At 39.5% G+C, this 13,020-nt stretch overlaps 1 protein-coding gene across 4 annotated transcripts in view; it reads left to right on the top strand.

Annotated features, from left to right (window-relative positions):
- Positions 1 to 13,020, top strand: part of ADD1 (adducin 1) — an 87,715-nt gene that overhangs the window by 35,474 nt on the left and 39,221 nt on the right. For 3 of the 4 annotated variants that reach the window (XM_046656070.1, XM_046656069.1, XM_046656067.1), the window contains exons 2-3: positions 4,192 to 4,406; positions 8,545 to 8,707. In XM_046656070.1, coding sequence (XP_046512026.1) covers positions 4,192 to 4,406; positions 8,545 to 8,707 — 378 coding nt within the window. Of the gene's footprint in view, positions 1 to 4,044; positions 4,073 to 4,191; positions 4,407 to 8,544; positions 8,708 to 13,020 lie in introns of those variants that run through there. The other variant, XM_046656068.1, reaches the window with a different exon arrangement.

Here is a 13,020-nt window from a genome sequence, read left to right as displayed (position 1 = left end):
CCAAGGGGCGTCCCCGGGATCCAAATCTGTGATCCGGGCTACTGAAGTAGAGCGCACAGAACCTTGACGACGCACCCAAGGGCCGTCCCCGGGATCCAAATCTGTGATCCGGGCTACTGAAGTAGAGCGCACAGAACCTTGACGACGCACCCAAGGGGCCGTCCCCGGAACATTAATCCATACTTCTCTTTAATCAGTTCATTCAACTTCAGCACAGCTTATTGGCCATTATATCGCACCTTGTCTGTGTGTGACTATAATTATAATATTGGTAACATTATGTGATAGAATAGGAAATTTTATAGTTTTTCACTTAAATGTTATAATCTTATGTATCTTAGCTAAAGAATCTTCACAGTTTCATAATATTGTATCAAACAAATTTTAATATTTATGTGACAACCATTTGTGTATTGTTGGACATTGATTGGTCCTGCTTTTTAAATTATTTTATTTTAAATTACTCTAATGTTGCCAGAAATTTTTTTGCGTGTGTATTTTTCCATTTCTTTTTAAAAAATGTAGATTAATTACTTCTTTGTAGAGATGTTTCTAGAAAAATTTACTGTCTTAACACACTCTTAAAAACTAAGTTAATGAAACCTGAAGCCTTAATTGACAAAAACCAAGTACAGGTGTACTTTAAAGTGGAATTACATTTGTTTTTGATTATTGGGCTCACAATATGTATACTTTGATTTTGATTTAAGTTTATAGACTTCCTTATTGAAGGAATGGAACACATGCATATCTGGTCTGCAGTCTTTATCTTATCCCATTCACATGGCAATTTGTAATAAAAAGAGAGCACTCTTTGCCTTATCTTTAACATGTTGGTTTTATGAAGATTCTTTTCTTTCAGTTAGCCCTGGGAACCAGAAAGTAGCTGTAGTTGTTTCTAAAATGTTCCCATATCCTTATTTATTGATGAAAATGACTTAAAATTGGGGCTCATTTAGAAATAGAAAAAAGCATAATACTGTATATCATTTCATCTTTTTTGTTTTTTTTGGTGAGAAAGATTGACCCTGAGCTAACATCTGTTGCCAAGCTTCTTCTTTTTGCTTGAGGAAGACTGTCACTGAGCTAACTTCTGTGCCAGACTTCCTCTGTTTTGTATGTGGGACACTGCCACAACATGGCTTGACAAGTGATGTGTAGGTCCGCATCCAGGATCTGCAAACCCTGGGCCACTGAAGTGGAGGGTGTGAACCTAACCACTCGCACATGGAGCCGGCCCCTGAAGTAGAGCATTTTTGTCATTGGCTCAGAATGTTTAGCTTCATTTACATCTAATGGAGAAATGTGGGATAACCATCATTGTTTTGTTCTTTGGGCTGTTCTTTTAGAACAAACCAGGTTAGAGAAAACAGATTAAACTAAAGTTTTTAAGGGATACATTTAGAGAAGGTTTAAAGACTACCTTTAGGTCATTGGTCCATTTATTCTGCATTGACTTTTAATCCTTGATGGTTTTCGTTCTTTGTCTTTAAGTCCTTGAAATAGTGTCACTTTAAGCAGGCTGCTATTTCTGTCATGTCTTTAGGTTTCAGAAGAGCAATATCCAAATTGATCATTTTCTTTAAAAAAAAATTTTTCAGTTGATTCTTTGGCTTTTGGTACCACAAAATGTATTTTGTATAAACAAACTGTTCTTTAACGCCTTGCTATTCAAATTGTGGTCAAGGTTGAGTGGCATTGGTATCACTTGGGAGCTCATGAGACATGCAGAGTCTCAGGCCCCATCCCAGACCTACTGAATCTGAATTTGTATTTTAACATGATTCTCGAGTGATTCATATGTTCGTTAAAAAGCTCACAGTGCCAGCCCCAGATGCCCAAGGTTGGGTCCTCCTGTTCAAGGCCAGTCTTTGCACCTATGCCCTTGATTCCATCCCTTCACATCCCTTTGGAGACATTGTTCCCACTGCTGCTTCTGCCACCACACATTGTCATCATCATCATTTAGAATATGGTTTAGAGGTTAAGAACAAAAGCCGTACATGGGGCTGGCCTGGTAGCGTAGTGGTTAGGTTCGTGAGCTCTGCTTTGGCAGCTTGGGGTTTGCGGGTTTGGATCCTGGGCGCGGACCTGTGCACTGCTCATTCAAGTCCTGCTGTGGTGGCGTCACACGTACAGAATAGAGGAGGATTGGCACAGATGTTAGCTCAGGGACAATCTTCCTCAAGCAAAAGGAGGAAGATTGGCAACACATGTTAGCTCAGGGCTGATCTTCCTCACACACATACACACAAAAACACAAAAGCTCTGCAGCCGGATGGCCTGCGTTGAATCTCAGCCCTGTTAACTTCCTAACTGAGTGACCCAAGTTCCCTGTCTGTAAAGAGGGGTAAACAACAGTATGAACAAATAGGGGAGGTGAGAGGATGAGATAGCATGTCTAGCATACAGTTCCAGCTGCTCTCATTCGCCTTCCGCTCATCATCTGTAACGTTATTGTAGTTATCTGCTGCAGCATAACAAACCCTCCTAGGACTTTGCAGCTTAAAATAATTTTATCATTCATATCTCATGATTTTGTGAGTCAGGAATTTAGGCAAGGCTCAACTTGGCAATTCTTTTGCTCTACGTGATATCTACTGAGGTCACGCGATGATTTTCAAGTTTTTAAATTGTTTTTAATTATTAAGTTGTAACAGTTGTTTATATATTCTAGATGTAAATCTCTTCTCAGATATATGATTTACAAGTATTTTCTCCCATTCTGTGGGTTGTCTTTTCAGTTTCTTAGTATCCTTTGAAGCACAAACATTTTTAATTTTGAAGAAGTCCAGTTTATTTTTTCTTTCTTTTGTTGCTTGTTCTTTTGATGTCACATAAGACTTTGCCTAACCCAAGTTCTTATGGATTTACTCCTTTTTCTTCTAAGAATTTTCTGGTTTTTGTTGTTAGGTTTAAGTCTGTGTTCCATTTGGAATGAATTTTTGTGTTTAGTGTAAGGAAGGAGCACCAGTTATTTTTCTAGTTGTTAATTTAATCACCTCTTAAATTCTTATCTTGCCTACCCTCTGGCTTGAGGAACCGTTGTTCACTCACTCTCCATTAAAACTCTCTGCCTATGGTTTCTGAGACACTTTCTTACCTTGTCTCTTTATCCTTTCCTTCTTGTTCTTAATTTATTCAAAAATTTTTTATTTACATACCCACTATATGCTAGAAACTGGTCCTGCTCCTTTTTCTCAATTTATGTTCTTCTGCTGGCTCTCCTGGCTTTATACTCCCTCTGTGCTGATGACTTCTAAATCAACCCCTCTGGCTTTCTCAGCAAGTCTGTCTCCCTTGCCAGACTGAATCCAACTTGTCCAGAGTGAGGACCACATTTAGTTAATTTTTGTGCCCATCACAGTGACTGGCCATTATAGATGCTCGGTAAATACTGCATATGTGTTGTTAAAGCTATCATTCAGTGTATTATAGAAACAGAATAGAAATGAACTATTTTTATGATTAGTATGGGTGCCATTTAGAGATTTAAAGGTAAATATAATTTAGTGCGTTTGAACATCGTTCCAAATAAAAGATCGGAATTAAAAAGAATGTAAAGCTGTATTAGAAGACTTTTGAATTTGGGCATCTTTTTAGGTTATTCACAAACTAGGGCATGTTGATATTTTTGGTGCCAACTGTTGTTCTTTGAACCACAAAGGTGATGTTGATGAGGAGGATTTCCCATCTTCATGAATACAGATGTGTGAGCAGCTTATTTCTTATTGCTCTGCTTGGGGTATCCTTTGTAAAACCACTGCTAATACTTTTTGGGAAAAATATAATAAATCAAATTTCTCCAGAAATGATCTATGCTGCTGTTAGCAGATCTTGTCTGTGTGGGACAATATCGTGACTAAACTATCGTGTGGTCAAAATTTTAATATCTTGTTCTTTTTCTGTTTGTCAGAGGACATAATAGCTTTGTTAGATTGTTCTCCTGTTGTCTGCTGAAGAACAATGACAAGGACAAAAAATGCCATTGGTTAGTAGAAGGGTGGAGATGGCTGATCAGTCCTGTGCCTTAGAGGCCACAAAGAAGCCTCACACATCATGGCTCCAACTGGTCAGTCAGTCAGAGCGTCCTCACTCTGAAGATTGTATTTATTAGGCTGATGTGCTCATTATGAAATGCTATTGGACATTGATTCAAAAACAATACTTTCTGTTATTTTGATTCCCTAGGAACCTGCAAAGATTGTGCAATGAATGGTGATACTCGGGCCGCAGTGGTGACCTCACCACCCCCAACCACAGCCCCTCACAAAGAGAGGTACTTCGACAGAGTAGATGAGAACAATCCAGAATACTTGCGAGAGAGGAACATGGCACCAGACCTTCGCCAGGACTTCAATATGATGGAGCAAAAAAAGAGGGTGTCCATGATTCTGCAAAGTCCTGTAAGAGAAGCTGTTCCTCTGACCAAGTGTCTTCTTTCTTCCAATACTTCAGTTCTTATGCTCTGTTGTGTGTGTTATAGTTGGTTTATCTTAACACAGGAAATCAGTGCCTTGTATAAATGTGTGGCTGTTGAAAGAATTCAGTTTACTTCAGGTTACTCAGACGTAATAAATGAAAAATCTTTAGTATCATAAAGGATAGGAGGTGTTTATTTCTCCTTTTTACTCTCTCACTACTTCTCCAGAGAGCCTTTATATATTGGGACCGTTTAAAAATTACTGTTTCCTTCAAAATACCTACCTTGGTGCTGTGCACTTAGTAGGCCTTAATAGTACCTGATTATTGATTGATTTTACCTTTAGTTACGGTCAGCATTTTGAACCACAATCATGCCCAACTAAGTGTCTTCTATTTGCATCTTTAGGTAAAGTAGTGCTGTCTTCATAGTTTTCTCATGTTGATGCTGTTGCCCTTGCGTGTGCTTCATTCTTTTTTTCCTTCTAATCTATTCTTGTTTTATTCCCTTAATATTTTGAGGTATCATTTGGCAGATATTCATTGAATTTTTTTGTTTTAATGTTGGTTATTTCTTATGTGCTGAAAAGGAACTGGGAATTTAGCAGTAAACAAGATATATAAGGCCTCTAACTCTAAATAGATTTTATTTGTTTGGTCGTTGTTATTATTCACGTATTATTGAGGTATGACTTACAGTACACAAATCTTACATATACAGCTTGATGAATTTTGACATGTGTAAGCACCCAGATCAAGTCTTTACATTCTAGTCGAAGGTGATAAACAGTAAACAACAAACAGAAGCACAGTGCAGGAAGCAATTGGATGATTAGATTATGACTGTGGTTAGAGCAGGCTTGTCTGAGGAAGGAAGATTTCGTCTGAACTCTGAAGGACAGGAAGGAGCCAACCAGGCATGGATCAGGGGGAGAAACATTCCAGGTTGAGGGAGCAGCCAACATGAAATTCCTAGGATGGAGGTGAGCTTGATGGGCTTGAAGAGTTAAAAGGCAGCCATTGTGTTTTGAGCATAGGAGGTGACAGGGAGAGGTGCAGTGAGGCTGGAGAGGGAAGAGGGAACAGGTCCTGGAAGGCTGTGTAAGCTCAGATCAGGGGTTTCTTTTGCCTTCAGAGTCATTGGAGGGCCGCGGGTGAGAGTGACACAATTCCGTTTTTAAAGAGCTCATTCTGGGTTTGGTATAGAGAAAGCATCTTGAAAGAAAGCCACCTTCCAAACAAGAGGTAGTAGTGGCTTAGGCCAGAGTGGTGGTAGGGGTAGAGAGAGGTAGACTCATTTGAGTTTCATTTTGAAGGTGGGATAAATAGGACTTGCTGATGGGTGGAAAGCAAGAGATGAGAGAAAAAGCAAGAGTCAGGATAACATCTAGACTTCTGGCTTGAGCAGTGTTCCTCCATAAAAGCAACAAGAACTAAGTAAAAATCACTAAGGAATAGAGTCAAGAAATGAAACTTTCAGCACCTAGTGTGTGCCAGGCACTTGGCTCGGCAGCGGGGAGGCAAAGAGAGAGTAAAGTTCTTTCCCACAGTTGTTTAGAACACAGTAAGCAAAGAACACAAGTAATCAAAATGTTACTGACCTAGATGCAATGTGGAATCCTGGAACAGAGAAAGGACGTTAGTGGAAAGATTGGTAAAGTCTGGGGTTTACTTAACAATAATGTACCCAGAGTTGGTTTCTTGGTTTTAGGAACATGGATAGTTCAGTCTCAGTAAGGTGTGGGAAGGCCCACTCTGTGGACACGGATTCTGAAAGTTGGGTAGATGCGAGAGGGAACTTGTGAAAGTTTTCTCCAAACTGATTCTCTGTTTTCAGCGAAATAGAAGGTGGAATCATCTTCTGAGAATGGGTACCAGGGGATAGTGCAAATTTGAGAAGAGAGAAGGTGTGAAAAGTGGGCGAGGGAACGAGCAAGGAAAGTTGAGATTGGTTGCTAGGTTTGGGTTTATGCAAGGGTGCATTCAGTGGTCATGAGTTCACAGTGATACAGCGCAGCCCTGTCGTCTTTTCCTCCTGCCGCTTTCAGCAGTGTAAGTGTAAGGGATGGAGAGTTGAATTTAACTAGGCTTGGGATTTTGCCAGATGAAATGGTAGAGAGTTGAAGGTATACGCAAGGGAACAATTATAATGTTGAACCAAGGGTCTAAGCTGGGTGAGGGAGGTCAGAACACAGGGAAGGTAAGGTGAAGAGGTGTTAGGGTCACGATAGGTTTGAAGAAAGGATGAACTGGACACCAGGAGGGGGTGTTTGGAGGGCACATGCCTGACTCTGAGATTGAAGAAGGGCATAGTTACTAGGAATGAGGAGGTCTAGGACGTGATGATGGAAATGCGAGGCCGAGGTGAGTTGGATGACAGGGTCATTGGAGGAGAGGCGGTAAGGAAGCTGAGAGGTGAGGGTGTGGATGGTGAACTATCAGGAGTTAGGACCAAGGAAGCACATAAGGTCATTGGTCAGTGACTACTGCCTGATGCCAGACTGTGGGATCCAGATGGGGAGCTCCAGGCCTCACTGGTCACTGCTGAACTCAGCTCCTTACTGCACGTACAGCTCAGCCGGAATGCTGTTGATGCAGAGGGGCCCTTGTCCTGTGGGTTTTTTCTTTTTGTGTTTTCCTTACTAAGCTTTAAGCTCCTTGGTAGCAAGAACCGTCTTTTCTATCTGTATATCCTCAGTGCCTAGAATAGTGCCTGGTACTTTTATGTATGTTGAATTATGTATGTCTGTTGAATTGTAGTGTAGTATATGTATGTAGTACATGTGGTAGTGTTGTGTTGAGTTGAGCTTCCCACAGATATGTATGTGGATTTGAGAACCATTGAAATAGATTGTTTGATTTTTCAGATGGAGGTCAGGGAGCTTGTTTAACTCAGCTTTTGCATCTCCTGTGCCAGCACACTCAGAGATGTTTAGTAGAGGCTATCTGTATCTCTTTATATCTGTGTGTATCTACCTATATCAGCACATTCTGCATTGACAGCAAAGATGACCAAAAAAACAGGTTTTGGTGATTTATTTTATTTCTTCCTTGCAGTCAAAGCACCTATCAGCTTTTCCTTCGCTCCTTGACTACCACAGAATATGCTCTATGACATTATTTATCATGATATGGTAGATGGAGGCTCCTCAAAGCGCTCTTGATTCTTGGCATTCTTTTATACCGTTGCATTAACAGTAATACATTTGTTTGTTACCTGCTTCCCTTAAGTGATAGGTATACGTAGACTGGCCCTTGGCAATATATCTTTTCAGCTCCAGCAATGAAAAACTAGAAATAGGTTTAATAACAGAATCATCCAGAAGCCCTTGGAGTCCTTATAATCAGATGTGGGTAATCATTCAGTGAGCTACATTACGTATTAAATATTATTTATAATTATTTAACAAGATATTTCTTTATTGGGTTGTGAAATAAAAGATTATTTTAATACAGTTTGAGGAAACTCAATTGTATTGTTTCAGTAGTGACTTTGTATTAAAAGCACAATCAACCCAACGTAACCTTTTTGCCTAATTTAGGATTATTTCATAAAGGATGAACTTTTAAAAAGTAATTTCAAAAAATGTATTTTGAAAAAAATACTGAGAAGCACCAGGTAAACATGAAAATTACTAACAATTCTATCACTAAGAGAATTACAGTGAACATGTTGATATATTTACTTTTAGTCTTTTTCTATGTTTAGATGCGTATTTACTCTTACAAAAACTGGTTATATTGCTTTATAATTTCTTTCACTTAAAAACGTATGGAGTAGTTTTATGTTACTTAATTTTTTTGTGGCCTTTCATGTTGAATGCATGCGTAGAATGCCATTGTAAGGGGGTCAGTGTATTTAATCAGTCTTCTGTTTAAAATGTAGTCGGTTACTTGTTTCCCTTGTATCAGTAGTGCTGGAATGAGCATACTTATGAATAAATCTTTGAGCACATCCTTGATTATTTCTTTAGAAAATATTCCTAGGAATTGAATTTTCAAATTTTTAAGCTTTTATATTATTAAATTACTTTCCAGAAAGGATGTACCAATTTCTGCTCCACGTAGCAATGTCCAGTTACCTTTAAATGATGTCTCACCGTTTTGTATGCCTTTTATTAGGCTTTCTGTGAAGAATTGGAATCAATGATACAGGAACAATTTAAGAAGGGGAAGAATCCCACAGGCCTCTTGGCGTTACAGCAGATTGCAGATTTTATGACCACGAATGTACCAAATGTCTACCCAGCAGCTCCACAAGGCGGAATGGCTGCCTTAAACATGAGTGAGTAATTCCTGACTCTGTATACGTGCTCGATCATTTTCCAGGTAAAATTTCGGGACACTTTCTCATCTGAACTAGATGGGCACACGCTATGTAATACGTAGGATTGAGTTCTGAAAATTAATGTGTTACTTATAGTAAAAGATAGGCTGTAAGCCTGGAAATGTCTTGAACCTAGAGGACTCCTTTTTTTTTTAGGATTTTATTTTTTTCCTTTTTCTCCCCAAAGCCCCCCAGTACATAGTTGTATATTCTTCCTTGTGGGTCCTTCTAGTTGTGGCATGTGGGACACTGCCTCAGCGTGGTTTGATGAGCAGTGCCACGTCTGTGCCCAGGATTTGAACCAAGGAAACACTAGGCTGCCTGCAGCGGAGTGCGCGAACTTAACCACTCAGCCACGGGGCCAGCCCCAGAGGACTCCTTTTTTATGAGCCAGTGGGACTGTTATTTCTTAGGCAGATGACTTCTCATGTGGCTTCTCAGACCCTTTGTGAATTAAAATAAACTAATCAGAAATAATGCTTGTGAAGCAGCAATTCATTTCAACCAGACTAACATTTTTTATCCACCATTCCTCATTGCTGCTTGCAAATGAGTGAGAAACAGAGAAATTCCAGAAGAAAGCCAGAGAAACAATGTTGGATGAGTGAATGTGAGCAAAGAACAGTTAGCCGTGCAAAGGTGGAGCCTTGCCATAGTTATTGAATTTGTGTGCCTTAACATGACAAGGTGGAGCCCAGAGTAAGTTGAGCATCAACCAGTTTCACCTACTGTGTATGGTGCCCTGGATCCATCTCTGATAGTTCTAGTTGGATAGTCAGCCTTTGAGTGACCAACATAAGGTATTGGTTTCTGTTAGATCACCTAGCATTTGCTGTTTACTTATCTGTTCCATGGGATTCTTAGAAGTTGATGGACATTCACCGAGTGATATATCATTAATGCTAGAGAGTATTAAGAATCGCATTAAATTTACTAGCTCAAACCTCCATCCTGAAGTCAAATGGTAGTCAGTAAGATTTTCATATGAATTCTTAATGGATTCCAGTGATCTTTCATATAAATTAGATGATAAAAGAATAATGTAATGTATTTACTTGCATATTATCTTCTAATCAGAGATAGAGGAAATTTTATGTCAATAATGCCACACTGAAAAAGAAAGGAAGAAAGAAAGAAATCTAATTACAGTCATGAGTCAGTCAATGACAGGGATCTATTCTGAGAACTGTATTGTTAGGAGATTTCATCATTGTGTGGACATCATAGGGTGCACTTACATAAACCTAGGTGGTACAGCCTACTACACACCTAGGCTAGATGGTCCTAATCCTGTGGGACCCCCATCGTATATGTAGTTCATTGTTGACCAAAGTATCATTATATGACACATGACTGTAGTTTTAATTGTATCTAACTGTTTGTTTTTTAAAAATAAAAATTTGGGGGCTGGCCTGGTGGCGCAGTGGTGAAGTTTGCATGTTCTGCTTTGGTGGCCCAGGGTTCGCCAGTTTGGATCCCAGGTGTGGATGTGGCACCACTTGGCAAGCCATGCTGTGGTAGGCGTCCTGCATGTGAAGTAGAGGAAGGTGGGCACAGACGTTAGCTCAGGGCCAGTCTTCCTCAGCAAAAAGAGGAAGATTGGTAGCACATGTTAGCTCAGGGCTAATCTTCCTTGAAAAAAAAAAAGAAAGAAAAAATATAAAAACTTAAAACATATCTTAAACTTTGTTGTAAAATATAACGTATATAGATGGCATAGAACAAATGATATATAACTTATGAATGATTTTAAGGTGAACACCTTTATAACCACCAACCAGGTCAGAAATAAAGGTTTATCAGCTACTGGCCCTATCGCCATCACTCTCTGAAAAGGAACTACCATCTTGATTTGGATGGTAATCACTGCCTGGCTTTTCTTTATGGTTTTATCACCCAAATGGTCATCCTAAATACTATGGTTTAGGGACCAGCCTGGTGGCATAGTGATTAAGTTCATGGGCTCTGCTTTGGCAGCCTGGGGTTCACAGGTTCGGATCCCAGGTGTGGACCTACACACCACTCTTCAAGCCATGCTGTGGTGGCCTCCCACATACAAAAAAATAGAGAGGAAGATTGGCACAGATGTTAGCTCAGGGCCAATCTTCCTTGCCAAAAAAAAAAAAACAAAAACCAACCCCACTATGGTTTAGTTTTTGTTTATTTTTACTTAATGTCCCTTAAGCCTTTTTTTTTTTTTAAGATTGGCACTTTTGCTAACATCTGTTGCCAGTCTTTTTTTTTCTTCTTCTTCTCCCCAAAGCCCCCTGGTACATAGTTGTATATTGTAGTTGTGAGCACTTCTGGTTCTGCTATGTGGGACGCCCCCTCAACGTGACCCGAAGAACCGCGCCCAGGATCTGAACCAGTGAAACCCCGGGCCTCCAAAGTGGAGTGCATGAACCCATCCACTGAGTCTCGGGACCAGCCCCCCTTAAGCCTTTTTAAAGCTACAAGTTACCTCTTCATCTCTCTTTTTTTCTCCTTACACTTTAAGTTTAAAGAAAATGAGTTTGTTGACCTGTAGAGTTTGCCACAGTCTGAATTTTGTGGCTTCCACCTCCATGGTGCTGCTACCATGTTCTTTTCTCTTCTGTATTTACAGTGAATTAGTAGTTGGATCTAGAAGCTTGACCATGTTTGGGTTCAGTTTTCTGGTAATCCGTACTTTCTAGGTGTTCTGTTCATAGGCACGTAAGTCTGATTGTTTCTTTTGTGTTGTTAGCAGCCATCAATGCTCAATGCTTAGACCCATTAATTTAATAAAGCTTCTTATTGGTGATATTTTAATTCTATCATTCCTTTTCTATATTTATTAGTTAGACTATTTCTTTAAACAGAAACTTCCCTAGGAAAGGGGGCTCTGGCAAGGGGGTTGCCCCTTCCCCCTCACTCAATGCCTATTCGTGGGGGACCTGACACTAAACGATTCCTAGTTGACCTGCTTCTGGGTCAGGGTTTCTTGTGCAGCAGAGCAGCTTCCTTGCTAAGATCTATTGAAAGTCAGCCCTTGACACACACAAAAAAAGAAACTTCCCCTCAACTCTTTTTTATCTTTTTTTAAAGATTGGCACCTGAGCTAACATTTGTTGCTAATCTTTTTTTTTCTTCTTCTCCCCAAAGCCCCCCAGTACATAGCTGTATATTCTAGTTGTAGGTCCTTCTGGCTCTGCTATGTGGGACGCTGCCTTTGCGTGGCTTGAGGAGTGATCCTAGTCTGCACCCAGGATCCGGACTGGTGAAACCTTGGGCCGCCAAAGTGGAGCACACGAACCTAACCACTCGGGCACGGGGCTGGCCCCTCAGCTCAACTCTTTTTGGTTACTCAGTGGTACAGGTTGTATAGGAAAGGTCACCCTTTCAAACTAAGAAGTTGATTTCCTGTCATCCTTCTAAAGTGACCAATTATTATTATTATTATTTGATACTATTTTGAACTCGTAGATTTAAATATATTTAATATGTTTCCAAACATTGCAGCTGTCCTTTTTGATACTCACATTGTCCCATCTTTGATCAGTGGGATCCTCTCCAAGTTGCCCCTGAACCTAGTAGTCTTTGACAGCTTCCAAGCCATCTCCCATGAGGAGATGTTGTTCCAGGCTCATCTTGTACATCTCCTGCCCCAGATCTGGAATCAGCCATTTCTCTGAGAAACCTTGATTTTTTTTGTGGGAGATAGAATTTTACCCTGAGTGCTAGAGATGCTTATTGCTACTGAGTCATTTTTTCTAGGCCTTTTTAGTGTACATAACTAGGAAATATATATTAACTCTTGAATTATATATTATATTGATATATTGGAATTATAAGTATAATTATAAGTATATTGGAATTATACTCATAATTCCAATTAAAATTCAGTTCTAAGGGGTTTTTATTTAACATCTTCTTTCTAACATTTGTTCTCCTTCCTTGCATGACAAGAATTTTGGTTCTTGAGGACACTAGAAATAACAAAACTTGAATATTGCATAATTACTCATTTGCTTTTTCCCCACATATCACACATTACCAGTACTATACCAACAATATGTTCTCTCTTCATGTTTTAAAATATACTCTATGTTGTCAGAGCATATGACCATTACATATCATGATCTCCTCTTTATAATGTTCATTTAGTGTTATAATTAATAGCTTAATTCTGTAATAAATATATATTTAATGCTCACCACCAGTCCTTCTATCAATGTCTCCCTAGTCATTTTGGTTGTCTGAAGTTCCTTCTATAGTAGACTTCCCAGAAAACACTTATGGAAATGATCACC

This window comes from Equus quagga, chromosome 3 (genome assembly GCF_021613505.1).
Source record: "Equus quagga isolate Etosha38 chromosome 3, UCLA_HA_Equagga_1.0, whole genome shotgun sequence".
Lineage (NCBI taxonomy): Eukaryota > Metazoa > Chordata > Mammalia > Perissodactyla > Equidae > Equus > Equus quagga.
The sequence above is the reverse complement of the archived record's forward strand: the minus strand, read 5'-3'. Positions and strand labels throughout refer to the sequence as shown.